Consider the following 17755-nt stretch of genomic DNA (forward strand, 5'->3'; position numbering starts at 1 on the left):
TTATCTGAACCGGGGCCCTTGGTGTCGGTCCGGGGCGGGGGCGATGGGTGCGGTGTGATCGGTCTAATAAGTGGCAACACAGAGTGATAAGGACGCTTTGCTCTCACACGCGCTGCATTTATAGTCCCACAAACACGCGCACTCTCTAGCGCGTGCTCTTGCTTGCTCACTCGAGATTCCGGGAGATTGGATCTTATTTGCGGGCGTCAGGGAGCCGCTTTCAATATGCGGTAGAGTTGGGATGTCTGTAACAATGACTAACGATGTGAGCAGAGCACTACTTGAACTATAGCGTCCGGTAAACAGCGGTGTCAAGCAAGAGCTGCGCGCTCCAGCTGTCTGCAATTAATTACTGATGAGCTGTTACTGCTGTACGGAGAAAGAAAAAGGAAAGCAGAAAGGTTCACAGGCAGGTGATGATTCAGTGTGTTGAACAGATGTATTTCAGACACTAGTTGCTGTGATGATTCAGTATTTACAGACCAAACTCACCCGCAGCACATGTTGAAGCGCTGTGTGTAAAAGTGCACCGCTGCAGCAGTGACCTACATTGTGAGCACCGATCCGCTTACAAAGATCTGCTAACTTTGTTGTTTTTTTACATTATAATAGAGAACAAAGTTCCAGCATCTTTGTAATAATAAGTACCTGTCTAAATAAATCACCTCTGGGTGTCATCCTGCTCCAGTTTACAGCGCGTCAGTCCGTGGTGAGAGAGGAGCAAAGCCACATTCAAATAAATAAATACATAAGTCAGCTTCTAAAATTAAAATGTTGATGTTGACGTTTCATGTGGATAGCAGCATTCTGATATAATACACATTTTGTTTGATACACTGATGCGCTTTGGTCTCCGTTTTGACATTTCCTCCTAATGCAATATGTTTTAAATGAGTTACTGAAAGCAGTGTTTTGAAAATGCATAATTCCTAAACCCTTGTTGTAAATAATGGAAAAATATCTTTAAAATGTTCTTCCATGTGGCCTATATGGATGTTTTTGTAGTTTGTATCATAATTTAACTTAAGGTTTTAACTTATTGTTGATTATGGCACACTCATTAACAAGAAAATTAAAACTGACACTATGTCAAAAAGGTTGCCTACACCTGATACAGAAAGTAACATCCCGCGATTATCCGTGAATTCGGGAGATCTCGTGGGTCCTCACCCCTCCCGCTGCCGGGCGGAGACGCAACACAGCGCAGCCGTTCGCGGATCGGGTGGAATTTAGCAGTAAGAGATAAAAGACTCTCAGAACAGGTGCAACTGGACCCGTAGCTGACGTTGGAAAAGTGGTCACAAGGATTCGCCAGAGTGTTAAGAAACAACAAGACTTGCTCAAAAATAATTTCAAGTCTGACAGCCATCCTTGCAATGTGGACAGCATCAAGGCATGGGCAAAACCATTTAGACCCGCCAAACAGCAAGGAGAAAAATGGACGAAATGGAAGAACACAAAAGGGGACAAAGAGACTGGACAATGCAACCGATGTGGCAAAACTCCCTCACACGACAAACTCCAGTGCCCAGCCAGCGAGGTAATCTACAATAAATGCAAAAAGAAGGGGCACTATGCCAGAGTATGCAGCTCAGGGATTGTGGGAGAAGTCCAGATTGCAGGTGAGGAGGAGGTCTATGTAGCATTTTTAGGGTCAAGAAACAGCAGATCAGACAGATGAAGCTTGGTTTACTACAGTGAGAGTAAACAACCTCAACTGTGAATTTAAAATAGACTCGGGGGCTGATGTAACTGTATTGCCAGAAAGTGAGTATCAAGCCCGATACCAAAGCCAGATGACAAAGAGGTTCGCATCTGCGTGGACTTGACAAAGTTGAACAACTCTGTCAAAAGAGAGACATATATTCCCTTCAGTGGAGCACACCCTGGGACAACTAGAGTGCGCCAAAATATTCTCAAAATTCAGGATTTTGGCAAATTCCCCTCCCAAAACAGTCTGCTCTACTCACCACATTCATCACACCTTATAGGAAGTAATGCTTTAACAGACTTTGCTTCGTCATCTCCTCAGCTCCTGAACACTTTCAAAGACGAATGTCACAGCTGCTGGAGGGCCTGGATGGTGTGGTCTGTCAGATTGATGACATCCTGGTCCATGTGGAGACAGGCTCAGCACGACGCACGGCTGTTGGCAGTACTGAAACGGCTGGAACAGGCAGGTGTGACGCTGAAAAGCGAGAAATGTCAGTTTGCCAAGACCTCCGTCAAGTTTCTGGGGCAGATAATTGATGAGACAGGAGTAAAAGTAGACCCAGACAAGGTGAGAGCAGTCACCAATATGGGGGAGCCCACAGATGTGAGTGGGGTGAGGAGGTTCCTGGGAATGGTCAACCATTTAAGTAAATGCCTCCCCCACCTCGCAGAAAAGACACAACCGCTTAGAGAGCTGCTGAAAAAAAAACAAACATGTGGGCCTGGGGAGACCCTCAGCAAATAGCATTTGAGAGCATCAAACAGGAGTTGAGTAAACCACCAGGTTTGGCACTTTACAGTCCAAGAGCGCAGACAACAGTCTAGCCATCACCTGGGCATGTGAGCGCTTCTCAGACTTCCTGATTGGCATCGAGTTTCACATTGAAACAGACCACCAGCCCCTGGTACCACTTTTGGGCTCAAAAAATATGGATGAGCTACCCCCACGGATACAGAAACTGAAAATGCGACTGATGAGATACGCATACACTATTCCACATGTCCCAGGCAAGAATATAGCAACCGCTGATGTGCTATCCAGGGCGCCAGATAGAACTACAGGTGACAGAAATCTGGAGACAGAGATTAATCTTTACGCACATATGGTGATGTCAAGTTCAAACATGTGCAAAAGAAAGACTGAATCACAGAGAAACACTCCTGCCAACAGAATTTCCAGCCAGACCCTGGGAAATGGTTGGTGCAGATTTGTTCGACTGGAATAACAGCCAGTATCTGGTTGTAATCGATTACTTCTCAAGGTACATTGAAGTTGCCAAACTGAGCATCACCACAGCAGCCGCAGTAATTGAACAGTTCAAGTCAATATTTGCGCGGCACAGCATACCTGCTGAGGTCAGGACGGATAATGGGCCTCAGTTTTCGGCAGCCATGTTTCACCAGTTTGCCTCTGAGTGGGGTTTTGTTCATACCACCTCCAGCCCCAGATATCCTCAGAGCAATGGTGAGGCAGAACAGGCGGTGAGAACTGTGAAGAGCCTCATGCAAAAGAGTAAAGACCCATATTTGGCTCTCATGGCATATCGTGCTACGCCACTAACCAATGGACATAGCCCCTCAGAGCTACTGATGGGGAGGAAACTCAGTACCACAGTGCCTGTTCACCCCTCTTGCCTCGAACCGGGATGGACAGATGTCAAAAAACAGAGAGAAACAGTGGAGGAGGTTCAAAACCAGACACAGAGCTCGCGACCTGGCCATACTGAACCCAGGAGACCATGTCTGGGTGATGGATATAAAAGGAGAAAGGGACGGTGACAGCCAGAGCAGGGTCACAACGGTTTTACTTTATCAAGACCCCCATAGGGACCCTCCCTCGCAACCGTGGCCATCTTATCACCTTACCAGAAGCTGGGGCTGAACTTGTGGACCCACCAAACCCTGTCCCACCAGAGGACACTACACCAGTCCATGTTCCAGCTCCACAAGCTTCTACACCTCCAAGAAGGCGGTATCCTACTAGAGAGAGATACCCCCCGAGTTACGTTAAAGACCCGAGCACCATCTATCTGAGTGAACAACATGGGGTAGAATAAATCCCCTCACTCAGCGGAAGGAATGGGTAGTCCACCCCACCTTCCTAGTTAGACAAAAGAAAAAGTTCAAACTGAATAAATGTTAAGCTAAATGTTTGGTAGAACTGAAGAAACAGGGCAAGTTTTGGTTTGGCTTGATTTGAGTTGAAAAAGTTTGAGTTACAGCCTGGAATAATTTCTAAGACTGAATGGAATGGGAAGAAACTAATAGTTACAGATGTGATTAAACCACAGAGTTGCACTGTGATTACATTAATAATAACATTGGTTATTTACTCAAAAAGGGGATTTGCAGTGAGAGTATTGGTGTAATGTTCCTTTACAGTGACGCAACTTCCTGTATGGCTGTTCTGGGTAATAAAGAAAAGGTTCACGATAAGAGCAGAAAGCGTCCGAGTGTGTCTGATAAAAAGTAATAGTATACAGTGACATAACAAACCCGACACACTGTTTCAGGTGTAAAATGTGTGTTTTGATTGTTTTTCAAATAAAAGTAAACTGAGAAAGTTTTGCAATAACTTGTTTAAACTTATGTGTTTATAAATGAATAGCTACTGGTGCATTCAAATAAACCAGCCTTTAATAGAAAAGTGTTTTTCCCAGCCTGACTCCCCCCAAAATAGACTGCATCTTATTTACTAGTTTTTATAGAAATATGCACCGTTTCATTTCCAATCCATTGTGCTGGAATTCGATTTAAACTTTAAAACCAAATTATTAACTTGCATTGCCAAGACATTTAAGTGAATGAAAATCAATTGAATGTGTATTTAGCTTACCTGTCTGGTAGTAGGACTCTGCCACACTGGGTTGTGGCTGTGCAGCAGCAACAGCCGCTGTAGCACTGGGTTGTTGGTAGTACTGCTTACTGTCATAAGCTACAGCTGGAGCTGTGGACCGGACATAGGAGTAGGAGTCCTGCAAAGCAAAACAGTAATTTATACGTGATTTAAGTGATTTATAGCATTTGCTGAGAACAAAACGACGTGACGACGGTCAATGGAAACCAAAATCATTAATCCATTTAGGGCTAGATTCAAAATCACACCGAAAATCTAGGTAAAGAACTGAAATCACAGTCTGATCCAACTTGCATGAATTTCATCACAGAAACTCATAATGTGACTCAGTAGTGTGTATGGCCCCCGCGTGCCTGTATGACCTGTAACTGATGAAATATCGAGGATTGTTAAATTTTGTTTTTTTTGTCAGTGTTTCTATTTTACCGGGTGCAGCTTCTCCAGCTATTACAGTAAAAGTGCAGTGGCCCTCAGAAACTCACAGACCACTGCCTATACCCAATCTTCTCACATGACACTAATCAGCCAATAAAATCCATGCATTCGGACATGCATGCAGAGAGACTCGACTGTCTATGAGATACACAGAGAAAAGAGGAGAAGTTGTTATGAAGTTATTAGATGTGAAATGAGGTTTATGGTTATTATAAGTCTAAATTAAGTTTAAAAGTAATAAAGGGATTCTTTATTTTTCTAAAACTAAGCACAATCAAAAGCTTTCTTGTAATGCAGTCATTAAAATGCCATCTTTGTTTGATATAAGAAAAGAAAAGTGATTTATTTTATTCTTTTTTTATTCAGATTTTACTATTTATTTGAATCCCACAAGTTGAGTGTAAATACTAATTAAGGACAGAGCCGAAAGGCAAGAGGGCGAGGACTCCAGCGGAGTCCTACCCTTGCCTGGAGGCAAGGACCCTATTGTTTTTGTGTTGTTTATTATTAGGGCCCGAGCGATCAAAGCGACCAATGCAAGGGACCTATTTTTTTTACCAAGATTATTATTATTACTAGAAAATTCCAGGGAAATTTTGGGTGCCACGGGGCTACTGCCGGAACGAGTACACGATTTATTTCCAGTGTTCAAAAGTCACCCTGATCATATTCTGGTTTCGAGTATTAAGTACATCTTACTAGTCAGTATCCAGTGTAATGTACTTTATTCTCAACTTAACATACCTGAAAATATTAAGTAAATGTTAATCATATTTAAGCATAAATAATATTTATTTAAACTAATTAAAGTCCCTGTAAAGTAAGAATAAATATGTGTTCTGAGTTTGACATACCACAGAAAAGTGTGTTGTTAACCACCCTGCCAAATGTGAATGATTAAAAAAAATTGCTAAATATGTGAAATTAGGCTTCAATGTTGTGTAAAATTCAACCTCTATCTCTGCTCACAATCGCTGTGGGCGTGCCCGCCAAGTTCGCTGAAGCCCCACCCCCTACCGAGTGTCACCTGTCAATCAAAGTCATCACCTCTACCTTAAACATGGACGCTATTGCTGAGAGCTTTCGGCCGCTAGCGTGGCCGAGCTAGGTCAGTTAACTGGCAAAACAGACAGACAGGAATTAGCCAATCACAAAAAAGTAGGTAGTTTCTGACCAGAAACAGGCTGCCAAGGACAGCAAAGGCTCTACGGTTGCTACGGCGATTTGAGAATCTGCTTGGAAAAAATTCTGAAAATGCCCCAGAATTTGGTTTCTGACAAGGTCCCGAACAATTGCAAACTGTGAGAAAACCGTAACTCCTGTCCAAAAACCTAAAACACTGTGAGAGACACAGAAGCCGGCAGATTCTGACAGTGTTTATTTTATTCAGATATTCCTTAAAATGAGCACATAAGCTCAGTGCGAAGACAAAGTGAGATTCTTTTGGGGAAAAAAAAGACGATTACATTAGGGTCAATGGAGAGCGAGACAGGTATTGCCGCCGGTCTCAGCCCCCCCGTTTAAATTTTGTGCAGACCCCGCCTGTCAACGTCACATTTTATGAATCCCAACACCTTTATGCCTACATTTTGACCAAAAATTATTTGTCTCCTTTTTACAGTTTTAGAGCTCATCATAGTAGAGACTAGCCTGGCTCACGCCACGAGGAGCCGTTCATTTTCTCGTTTTTAAAAGGCGGGATCAACGAATGTCGATCAAATGCTTCTGTACGCTACTGGACAAATTCACAGCCAATCATATCAACGATACACGATGACGTATTCAGAGCATGTAGGGAGCAGCGAGAACATATCCTTTTTATGAAGGGAAAATCATGTAACGCAAGTTTTTGTTCTATTTTCAAAGTGAACTTCCAATTTATTTACAATGTATTCTACTGCTGCTTCGAACGGTTGCTGCACCTCCGTGGCCGCCATGCTGGATCTAAACAGTCGCTCTACAGTCATCAGCGTCTTGAGCCCACCTCCCTGTTCTGTGATTGGATTGAGACAACTTTAGTTGAAAGTATGCACTCTTGAGTGCTTTCTATTTTTAGATGGGTCAGGTGGTATATTTTTCTTTTGATTATATACATTTAGTACAGCTGCATATATATATTAACAGTTGCAATATTGGGTTTTGAGTTAACTATTAACACTTAATTTACATGTGTTGTACAGAATGTGACTAATTGTCTTGACTTTAATTCATGAACATAAGTTTACTTATGTAGGACATGTTTATCAATTTTAGGCTGCTACTGCATGCAGGCCTAACCATAAATTCTACATTTATGTATTTTTTACATTTTCAGTGTTTAACATTATCTGAAAGGTGATAGTTCTGCTTTATATTTATTACTGAGGTCATAGTAAGTGATGGTGATGTATTAGGGTGCATTATATTGAATGGCTAATATTTTGCCCCTTGTGTATGTTAATAGAGAGGACAAAATATTGGGAACAACTTTCACTATAATGCAGCCCAATACATCACCATCACCCACTATGACCTTAATTATAAACATAAAATAGAATTATCACCTTCCTGACAATGTCAACAAAAACTGAAAATGTAGAAACTTCATAAATGTAGAAATAAAACGCATGCTTTAAAAGCTATGACTTATAGATTTACAAATCTGATGAACATTCAGCATTACTATGTGCTTCATTATCTTGGTTCATGTATGGAAAATAGAACAAGTGAAAGAACTCGACATCTACCTCCCTGCAGCACACGTTCTCCTCAGCTGTGGCCATGGGCTTGCATATCCCACACAAGCACCTATCAAACAAAACGTGTACCAGGAAAATGTTTCTCTCTCTGTCTCTCTCTCCCCCAGTAATAGTAAAGTGCTATACCTCGTAGTGTGGGCGGATATTAACGAGTATGAGACGCGACTTTAACAAGCTCATTAGTTTCTGTTATTGGTAAGTATCCTGCCTGTATTAGATGACCAATACTAGTTGCCTGATACATGATAGTAATTTGTACAATATTGTAATGTGAGCACAGTATTACATATCGTTGACTAATGTGTCTATTAGCTAACACCTGTCCCTCACCAAGACACCTGCCCTGCTCTCCACTGGTTGTCCTCACACCACAGCTCAATCTCTCTCCTCTGACCATTTATTCTCCTCCCGGCCTCTCCCTGCTCTCTTGGGCGCATAGCAGGCTCATAGTTATAGGCTGTGGCCTGTCATATGTGTAATTATACACATTTAAAGTCTCCTCAGCATCAGCGCTTGTATTAGGATCCATTGTTTTCTTACAGTTCAAGTTCACCGCTCTCCCTCTCATTACATCACTTCCGGTTCGGCTTTTTCAGATGCGGAAGCTAAATTTTCTCACAAAAAAACGACTCCAAAAGTCTCAATAGTGTATTTATAAGTATATTTTAAAGAAAAACTAGTTCCTATATTATTTTTCTATTCATTCATTTAATGGGGGCTCTAACCTGCAACCTGCTCTTTAAAAAGGACATTAAGGCCTGGATGAGCAGCAACTTTCTGCTGTTAAACTTAAACTTAAAATTTATTGTGCTTGGCCCCAAACACCTTAGAAACACTTAGATATCTAATCTAAACAATATCAAATGATATAACTACTCTGGATGGCATTACTTTGGCACCCAGCACTACTGTAAAGAACTTAGGAGTTATACTTGATCATGACCTGTCCAACTCCCTCATAAAACAAATGTCTTCCTTTTTCATCTACGTAATATTGCAGAAAAATCTGACACATCCTGTCTTAAAATGACGCTCAAAAACTGGGTTGCAGGTACCACCTCATGCTATCAGTAGTGACAAGGACACTAGCAGAACACAAAACTAGAGAGGAATCAGTCAGGAAGGATAAGGAGAGAGCAATTGTCTGTGGCATCCGCATGCAAAACCATTGGGGGTTGTTTTGCTTTTGCCTTTCCATTGCACCTGTTGTCATTTTCATTTGCACCAAAGCAGCTGAAATTGATTCACAATTACTTATGCATCTGTTCAATTGATATATCTTAGAAGAAGAAAATAAATCACAATCAGCCAAAATCAGAATTGGCAGGTCAGACTTAAAATACAGAAATTTCAATTGGCCAAGAAAATTGCAACTGTTACATCTCTTGTAGCAATCTTTAAAAAAGGGGGGGGGAAACTAGTGGTGTACCTGGTAGTTCTGTGAAGTGACTGGTGGTGGTGGAGGAGGGACTTCAGGCTGACGCTGAGGGTACCCATAGTCAGTGGCAGCATGGGTTGGCTGGTATCCTCCATATGCTGCAGCAGTAGCAGCTGCCACAGCGACAGGTGCAGGCCTAGCTACAGCAACTGTGGCAGCAGTGGGAGCATAGGCCGCTGCTACAGTGTGTGCTGCCACAGGTGCTTGATGAACTGTGTAACTGGCCACTGTGGTGGGATGTGTGTATGCTACCCCGGCAGCTGGCTGCTGACTGGTAGAAAAACAGAAAAAGGGAAAAGATCAAAAGTTAAATGTCAAGTTGAAATTATTTGGCATCATTCGTTAAATCCAGAAATTAAGGTTAAAAAAACAACTAAATATCCTGATATAACGCATGTGTTTTATGTTTAAATAGTACAAAAAAGACAAGTAATCCCCCATCCTTTACTTAAGTGGTTACATTTCCAGTCTGACCTTTAGTGCACAGCTGATAGTTAGATGGTGACACAGACCAAAAGGGAATATGAAGAAAACAGAGACAAGAGTAAATCTATCTAGCTAACGTTAGGTTTGATGGATTTTACAGTTAAAGAATCTTTTGCTATGTGTTATAAGTATTTTATTACAATGTGTTGAATTATACATTTATAGCATTCAAAGTAGTTTTAGTTAATTTTTCAAAGTTTTAAATTAAAATATTACAATTTGCCCCTATAAATTGTGGGTTTATATTATGTATAAATAAACGTTAACAAATATGTTCCAAAGGTCATTTTGCAAGAAACTACACTTTTCCTTATTTTTGAATTTTATATTGTTTTTTTTACTCTGACCGCTTGCATACTTCACCAGCCAGATACAAAAAAAGGAAACACTGAAATTAATGAGAACATTGATGAGAAACTTGCTCATACATCATCATCTTGAAAATCCTTATTTGCCATTGACCTGAAGCTTGTGTTTGCACTGAAAAAGAAACATTTTTGGTATTTGTAATTTGTTGCTAAAACAGAACATTCAAAGTAACATTTGACTATGTTTAGGACTACTACTACTAATAATAATAATACATTTAATGTCAATATAAAAAAATTAAGGTGTTCCACATACCAAAATCTTAGAATTGATCCAAAGAATCTGCTTAATATGCTGAGCATAAGCGTGGGATGATGTGAAACTTTCATATCACAATTATCTTAAAATAACTGCAACTACATCCTTTTCAGTGAAAAAAAAGAGGGCGGATTCAGACTCTTGCCAGAACCCACCATGATAAAGAAACAAAAACAATATAGAAAAAGATATTTATTGAAAAAAGTCTAAATCTAACTGTATTTTATGTTCGTAAGTAATTAACTAGTTGAACTCATCAAGAACTCAATGGGGCTGTGGAAAACAACTCTAGAGGCTTTCTCAAAGCCAATTGCGCAAGTTACCATTACGTGTGTCATGTACCAGGGTTTCCGTTAGAAAAAATTGGCACTGGACAACGTGACCGGCAAGTTTTCAATTTATTGATTTGTTTCAAATTCCGGTCAAATATTATCTGAATTTATTGAGCTTAAAATGATAAATGATATGCAGGCTATATAAGAATGATATCAAGGCATGTCAATTTATAGCGTAATCTTTTTATTGAAAAGTAGGCTATATCAAATAAAATGAGTGCCGTCAATTGACTCACATGCGTAACTTCTAAAATAAATAAATATTGCACAAGCATGCGCTCTTTTAACATGAACATAAAACATTGCAAACAAAAACACACCTGGACTGGCTCATACCATTTTAATAACACGGCGTGCTGCCAACTTGAAATCAAATAGATGCAATAAAAACTCTGAAAACAAACAAACAAAAATCCCTTAACATGTTTCTGGCTTGTGACATTTTAGCCTACATTTTACGCATTTTTGCTGCAGTGAACTGTGCAGCAGCTGAATTAAAATCAAAAGTCTCAAGTGTTTCTCCATAACTTGCAATGCGCATCAGTCTTGTGACCTTGTTCTCCCCCAGGCGACTTCGCTGCGCTGTTTTGACCCGGTTCTACAGAGAGAAACCTCTCTCTGCTGGCACACTGGAGACAGGGATCACGCAGGCTATTTTGGCCAGTTTAGCCCACTCAGGGTAGATTTCGCTGAAATCTTTGATCAGAACTTCACAGGCTGTTAAGAAGTTTAAAACTCCATAGCCGCGGAGCGCTGTCATTACAGCGAAGGCGTATCGTTGCCCACTTGCGGCACCGATGTCACTTTTCGATGAGTTTATCCTCATCGAAAGTACATACAAAATTCAAATTGTGCTTGGTGGGAATATTTTCACCGGACATTTTGACCGGAGGGGTTAAAAATTACCGGACTTCAGCAGATTTTACCAGTCAAAGTCCGGTAATTACCGGATAACGGAAACCCAGGCAACGACATCGGAATGTCATTTAGACTAGACAAGTGGATAAATCAATCAAATAAAAGCATGCGTATGAAGACGTCTACCTGCAGGGCTTTCCACAAGCGCCGGCTGCCGGCCATATAGCCGACTACACAATAAGGTCCAGCTGGCTACTTTAATGACTATTATTTTTTATAGCCTATAAACATTATTTTTCGATTTTAATAAAATAAAGTTTTTCTAACAGACTGACAATAATGTAAAACTGAACCGCACTCATTAAAGTTGTGATTCGCTCTGCTTGTACTGATAATAACCACAAATTACTCTGATCAACGCTGACTTCATTGCTCAGACAAGTGATCCGGTCTTATGCATTCCTTTATCTGATACGATCAGAAATTCCAATTTTTTGCTGCATGTAAACGTACTGAGTGTGTCGGGGCCCTCGGAGACGACTGAAGCAGAGCTTCTTTTGTCACCTTAAAAACGGTACGTCCACCGGTAGCCCAAACCGATATCCTACCGGTAATCCAGTCTTCTCTTCAAGCGTTCAATTAGCACCACCTGCGACACGTGCTGGCATCAAAAGATACTGTCGGTTGTACATATTAAACCAAATGGTTTCGTAAGAGTGTATTTTCATTAGTTACAAAGGGAGAAATGTTCACGGAGTGTTCAATTGCGTAGCCACTAGGGATGGGCATTTGAATACATTTTCTTGACCGATCGGGAAAATGAACAATAAATTATCGAGTAATCATTATTTTTTTATCTTAAAAATGCCATGATACGGGACACTTGTAAAAGCAGCTGATCCCGAAGTTCCGAGCCAAACCTCTTCACATATCAATCAATACAGCACTCTTAAACACGATTGAGCCTATTTTAGAAACACTTCATAAAAACAATCAAATCTAATAACAGCTTAATCAAAAAACAGAATATTACTCCGGACTGGCAGTTTTTGCCAAAATATAACGTTAAAGGACTCCAAAATGCACCCAACCGAGCCGAGAGAGAAAGAGGGAGAGTGAGTGACAGAGATAGTGTTACTTCACAATTATGCTTATTTAACTAGAGGCTCATAAAACAACAACAGTGACTCACCTAAAGGCTACAGTGGTGACTGTCCACTGCTAACAAACTAAAGTAACTCCAGCCTACTGATTCTTGTTGATAGCATGTTAGCATTTTAGCATGCTCAGGGATCAGTGAGCGCAGCCTGGTGAGTTAGTCCAGCAGCTGAAACGCTCTGACGGGACCGAAGTAGCCGGGACCGAAGTCGCCGGGATTGCAGAGGCATTGTCGCGCTATCCTGGGTAGCCTGGCCAAGGTGCAGGATTTACAATGAACTCCATCATTTTTAGTTTGAAAAGGTCCCACGCCAAACTTCGCCTTGACCTATTCATGTTTGCGTTTGATATATATGGCAGCTGGTAGGTAGCTGAGCCCTTTTCTCTGTCAAATATCGCCCCCCGTTGGTAAGGTGTCTCATTGCTGCCACATAGTGAAATTCATTGCATTGCTTCAAGACTCACACTACGCAACACAACTTCAATTTGAAACCAGCATTTGATCGATTAAAATTTCATGTGATCGACAATATTTTTAACGATCAATTATCGTTCATTGATTAATCATGCCCATCCCTAGTAGCCACCACTGCAGACTGCTGGCGTTGTTAATTCATAGCATACTCAGTTGCGTGAATGCGTCATGCACCGAAAATAAGAGTTACAAGCCCAGAATGCCTCACGATGCAATACTATGTGAGCTTGTATAGCCTATTATTTATTATTTTCGGTGCGCAAATCAGTTTTCATTGGTGCATTAGCGTCTGGGATACTTAGTTACACTAATGAATAAAAGAAGATGCAATATGTGGTTGTAATAATAATAATAATAATATAGATATGATAATATATAGAGTAGATATTGATGGGGTTAATAATAATAATAGAGCAAATGTCTGAGAAATTAATATAGCCTGCCTATTATGCAGCCACACTTAGGCTAATAATAATAATAATATGAACGGCTTTGGAGTAATGTTCTCCTGCTTTGAATGTTCATGTTCATTGTTTATTCATGCCCATAGGTGTGGAGAAAGGAAAGATGCCACCTAAAAGACAATTATCTACAAATCAGCAGACTCTGGAAGGCTTCTTAAAGAAGAGAAGTGGTGGTCCAAGTACCAAGTTTCAATACATTTAAATATATATATATATATTTTTTTTTTCCTCTTCTTCATTAAATGGGGCAAAAAAGAAGAAAGGCATACAGAAAAACATAAAAGGACACAGAAAAAGGATGAACTGTATCAAGATGTATGATAAAATGAAATATTTTTAAATGACAATCTGTTAACCAATTTGAACCAACGGACAGCCCTATGAACACAATTTAAAAACAAGACTGCTATCTGCTATAAATGGACTGACAGATCTTTTAATGAACCAACTAAAACAACACGACTTTTAATTGTATTCTTTTAATTGTTAAACAATTGTTGTTTATTTTCCAAATATTAATCTATATAGGAGATCAAATTATGTTTTAAGACAAAGACTATTTGGTCCATCTATCAGTACAGTACTCGCTAGGGTTTAACCAAGCTTTTATTTAACACTACAGCGCTGCTAACAGGTATGAAAAAATAGATGGCGATGCGGGGGGGGGGGGGGCAATCATAGTACTGTTGACCCCTATGCACTGTTACAAACCCTTTAAAGCCATGAATGATACTGGACTTCATGTGTTACATTACCTTCTCTATTTACAGTCTGAACACCCGCTTACGACCAGCTGCAATAGCGTAAGGATAACCGCCCCCTCCCCCAGCTTGAACAATGGCAGCGGTTTGAAACATACACCCTGTACATGCGTGTGACATACACGATATACAAACGTGGGCAATGTATGGGCAGAAAAATACTAAGCACCAGGTTAAAAAAACGAAAACTGAAGTTGGCCTTACCTGTACTGGGCAGCAGCGCCATGGGTAAAACCGAAGTAATTGCCGGTAGCCATTTTGGCATCTTCACCAAGCCGGCTGGGCACTGCGGAGGACAGGACATGACAACACAAAGCTAACTGTTAGCAGCAGGCTCAAATGAGCGCTCCAACGAATACCCACTAACATTACTATGATAACATTGCTTCTTTTCTTAAAATGTTGCTAACGCCTTTCTAGTAAAATGTTTAACAATCTCCATATGTGAAACTGTACTTACCATAGGTGAAGGATACTACTGGGCATATAGGAATCATTGGTTTCGTATGTTCTACCGTCGTCCGACTAGACCAGCCTATTTATATTACATGTCGAATCCGGAAATGCCGTCTTGCGCCTGCGCGGAGGAAACGGGCAATGGACATCATGCCATTGATGACAGTTATCTTAAAATGATAGGCTTAATAGGTATTTTCCTCAAGAGAGATGATTTTAATATTTATTTACATTAATCCAAGTTTAAAATTCGGCTTACAAAGTACTGGTCAGAATCTAGCAAGAGGAGGCAAATCGATTAGCAAATAGGATAAGGAAGGCCAAATGAAAATACAAATACAAAACGGAATTTACCTCTTAGATTCCTGACTAAAAGTTGTATTTGTAATCCAGTTTGCAAATTCAGTTAATTATTTCTGTTTTTAAAACTGCATTTTGAAATTCAATTATTTATTTGTGAATTAATTATTGTATTTTCTAAATGATGTTTTTATTGAATATTTAAAGATGTTTTTGTAAATTCCTTTTTATAATTCTTTCTTTTTAATTGTACAATTAGTTATTAATTAATTCAATGTTTTTTCCTCTTTCTCTGACCTTGTGGTCCTCCATACACCTCCACTCAACCCTGCAGGGCTCCTCAGAGACAGTGAACCAGGTGAAGAACTCGAGGCAATGACAGTTACACTCTTTATGTTCCTGTAAATGCAATAAAAGCAACCAGAGTAAAAAGCCAAGAAGAGAAATTTAATGTAATCTGCTCAAACGATGGATAGACGACGGGTGGGTGTTGGGGAGGACACAGACCAACTATTTATTGAATGAATTAAAATGTGCTATATCGAGATAGATATAGTTATCAGGATATGAAATGACCTACCTACCTAGTCTGTTATAGTTACAACTTCCTAGTTCGTGGCAAAATGTGGTGTGTCGCCATAGTGACAGCGTTCAATAAAACTTGGGTAATTTGTCATTGCAAAGGTCTTAAGATGACACGGACTGAATTTGAAGTCAACTGACTCAAATGTCTAGGAGGATGTTGTTAAAATACAATGCCTGCAAACTAAGTAAATTAAAAATGGCCAACTTCTTGAGACAAAGTGGCTGACTTGAGACGACAGAGGTTATGGCTCCAAGAGTACTTCTCAGTTGGGATATGATTGTACAGAAATGAGACGTAATTTCTTCAGAAGCGTCACGTGAAACGACATCTGTTTCTGATGATAGCAGCAGCTGATCACAGCTGGATCAGCTGTCAGTTGGCACACGTGCACTGGCATGATACTAATAAAGGTGTGCAGTTATCACTGACAGAGCAGCAGTGTTTTCGCTATGCAGCCTGTTATATTATATATTATATTACACCTGTTTGAAAAACAACTGCACATGGATAAAAACCTGTATTCCTGCTGTGTAGTCTACTGTGTATTGGTATTCACATGTTTATTTCATTTTTTTGCATTGGATAAACACAAAAAAACAGAGAAAAACTTGATACAATTCCACATAGAACTCAAAAAATTAACTGGACAAAACATTTGGCACCCCCAGCTTTATGTTTGGTAGCACACCCTGTGGAAAAAAATAACTGAAATCATTTGCTTCCTGTAACCATGAACACGTTTCTTACACCTCTCGACTGGAATTTTGAAGCACTCTTCTTTTGCAAACTGCTCTAGGTCTTTCAGATTTGAAGGATGCCTTCTCCCAGCTGCTGTTTTGAGATCTCTGCACAGGTGTTCTCTGGGTGTCACACCTGGACTCATTGTTGGCCATTTCAGAACTCTCTAATGCTTTGTCTTTAACCATTTCTGAGTGTTTTTTTATGTCTGTGTAACCCCTATGCAAGTAAAGCTTTGGGTTTACTGGCTATTATTTGTTTGTTTGGCCTCATAGTAAATAAGTTTCATTTTAATAACTGAATTTATGAAGAGAACTGTGCTTAAACATGACTGAGTTGCCTAAAATAACCGCAAGAGGGCGCATTATGTATGTGGTATGTTTTTGTTTTTTTGTTTTTTTAATTTATTCCAGTTTTATAACATTACAAACTTTTAAGGCATAATTTGTGAAATCATATTTGAAAATGTTGAATCAGCATGTAAAATAAAAGAAGTCAATACAATAAAACAAAAAAAAATTAAATAACAATAACAATGTGAGGGTCTCAATCAAGAAGGGTAAATAAGTCCAATAAAGAAAATAGTTTCTGGGCCTTATTGTTCGACATGTTCACTAACAGAGACCACGCCAACAGAGACATGAGTTTAAGTATTTATTGTGTGTAAAAGAAAAAGGGTTGAGGGATAGGAAAGGAGGGATGGGGTGAGGGTTGAGGGTCGAAGGGTAGGGATGAGGGGTTGAGGGTAGATGGGTAGGGATGAGGGGATGAGGGTTGAAAGGGTTGAAAGGGATGAAGGTCGAAAGGTCGAAGAGGTGGGATGAGGTGTGAGGGTCGATTGGATGTAGGGGTTAGGGTCGTGGGGATGTAGGGTTAGGGTCGAGGGGTCGTAGGGTAGGGAGGGAGAAGTGAGGGTTGTGGGGATGGGGGAAGGGATGGGATGTAGGGGAGGGGGAGGAGAAAAGAAAGAGGTTTAGGATGTAGTGTGGGTGATCGTTGGAGCCGGGTGCCAGGTTGATGAGGAGGCGCAGGATGCTGTATCCGTCTCCTAGGTGAGTGTGGGAAGGGAACCGGGGCAGGATGAGACTCTGGGTGGGGGAGCTGTCTCGGCGTCTGGTCCGTGGTTCAGACCCCCAGTTCCTGGAATAGAAAAAAAAGAGAACAGTAGAAGGAGGGTGAGGGGGGAGGGGTATTCGAAATGAGACGAAGGGGGATAGATCGGATAGGGTGTGACTTAAGTACTACTTGAGCGGAAATTGAGAGGGTATGAGGCGTGGTCTCCGTTCCCGAACTTTGTTATAAAACTTAATTAATACAAGGATTTCTTTTA

The 17755-nt window shown here is 40.4% G+C and overlaps 1 protein-coding gene across 2 annotated transcripts in view; it reads right to left on the reverse strand.

Annotated features, from left to right (window-relative positions):
* Nucleotides 1-14883, reverse strand: part of zfr (zinc finger RNA binding protein) — a 52597-nt gene extending 37714 nt beyond the window's left edge. For both annotated transcript variants that reach the window (XR_009925036.1, XM_062416964.1), the window contains exons 1-4: nucleotides 14806-14883; nucleotides 14550-14631; nucleotides 9173-9452; nucleotides 4550-4688 (exon numbers count right to left, since the gene is read on the reverse strand). Coding sequence is in view for 1 of the 2 variants with exons in the window: in XM_062416964.1 (XP_062272948.1) it covers nucleotides 4550-4688; nucleotides 9173-9452; nucleotides 14550-14631; nucleotides 14806-14842 (538 nt within the window). In the remaining variant the exon portion in view is untranslated. The remainder of the gene's footprint in view (nucleotides 1-4549; nucleotides 4689-9172; nucleotides 9453-14549; nucleotides 14632-14805) is intronic.
* Nucleotides 14884-17755: the final 2872 nt, after the last annotated feature.

This window comes from Scomber scombrus, chromosome 4 (assembly GCF_963691925.1).
Source record: "Scomber scombrus chromosome 4, fScoSco1.1, whole genome shotgun sequence".
NCBI lineage: Eukaryota > Metazoa > Chordata > Actinopteri > Scombriformes > Scombridae > Scomber > Scomber scombrus.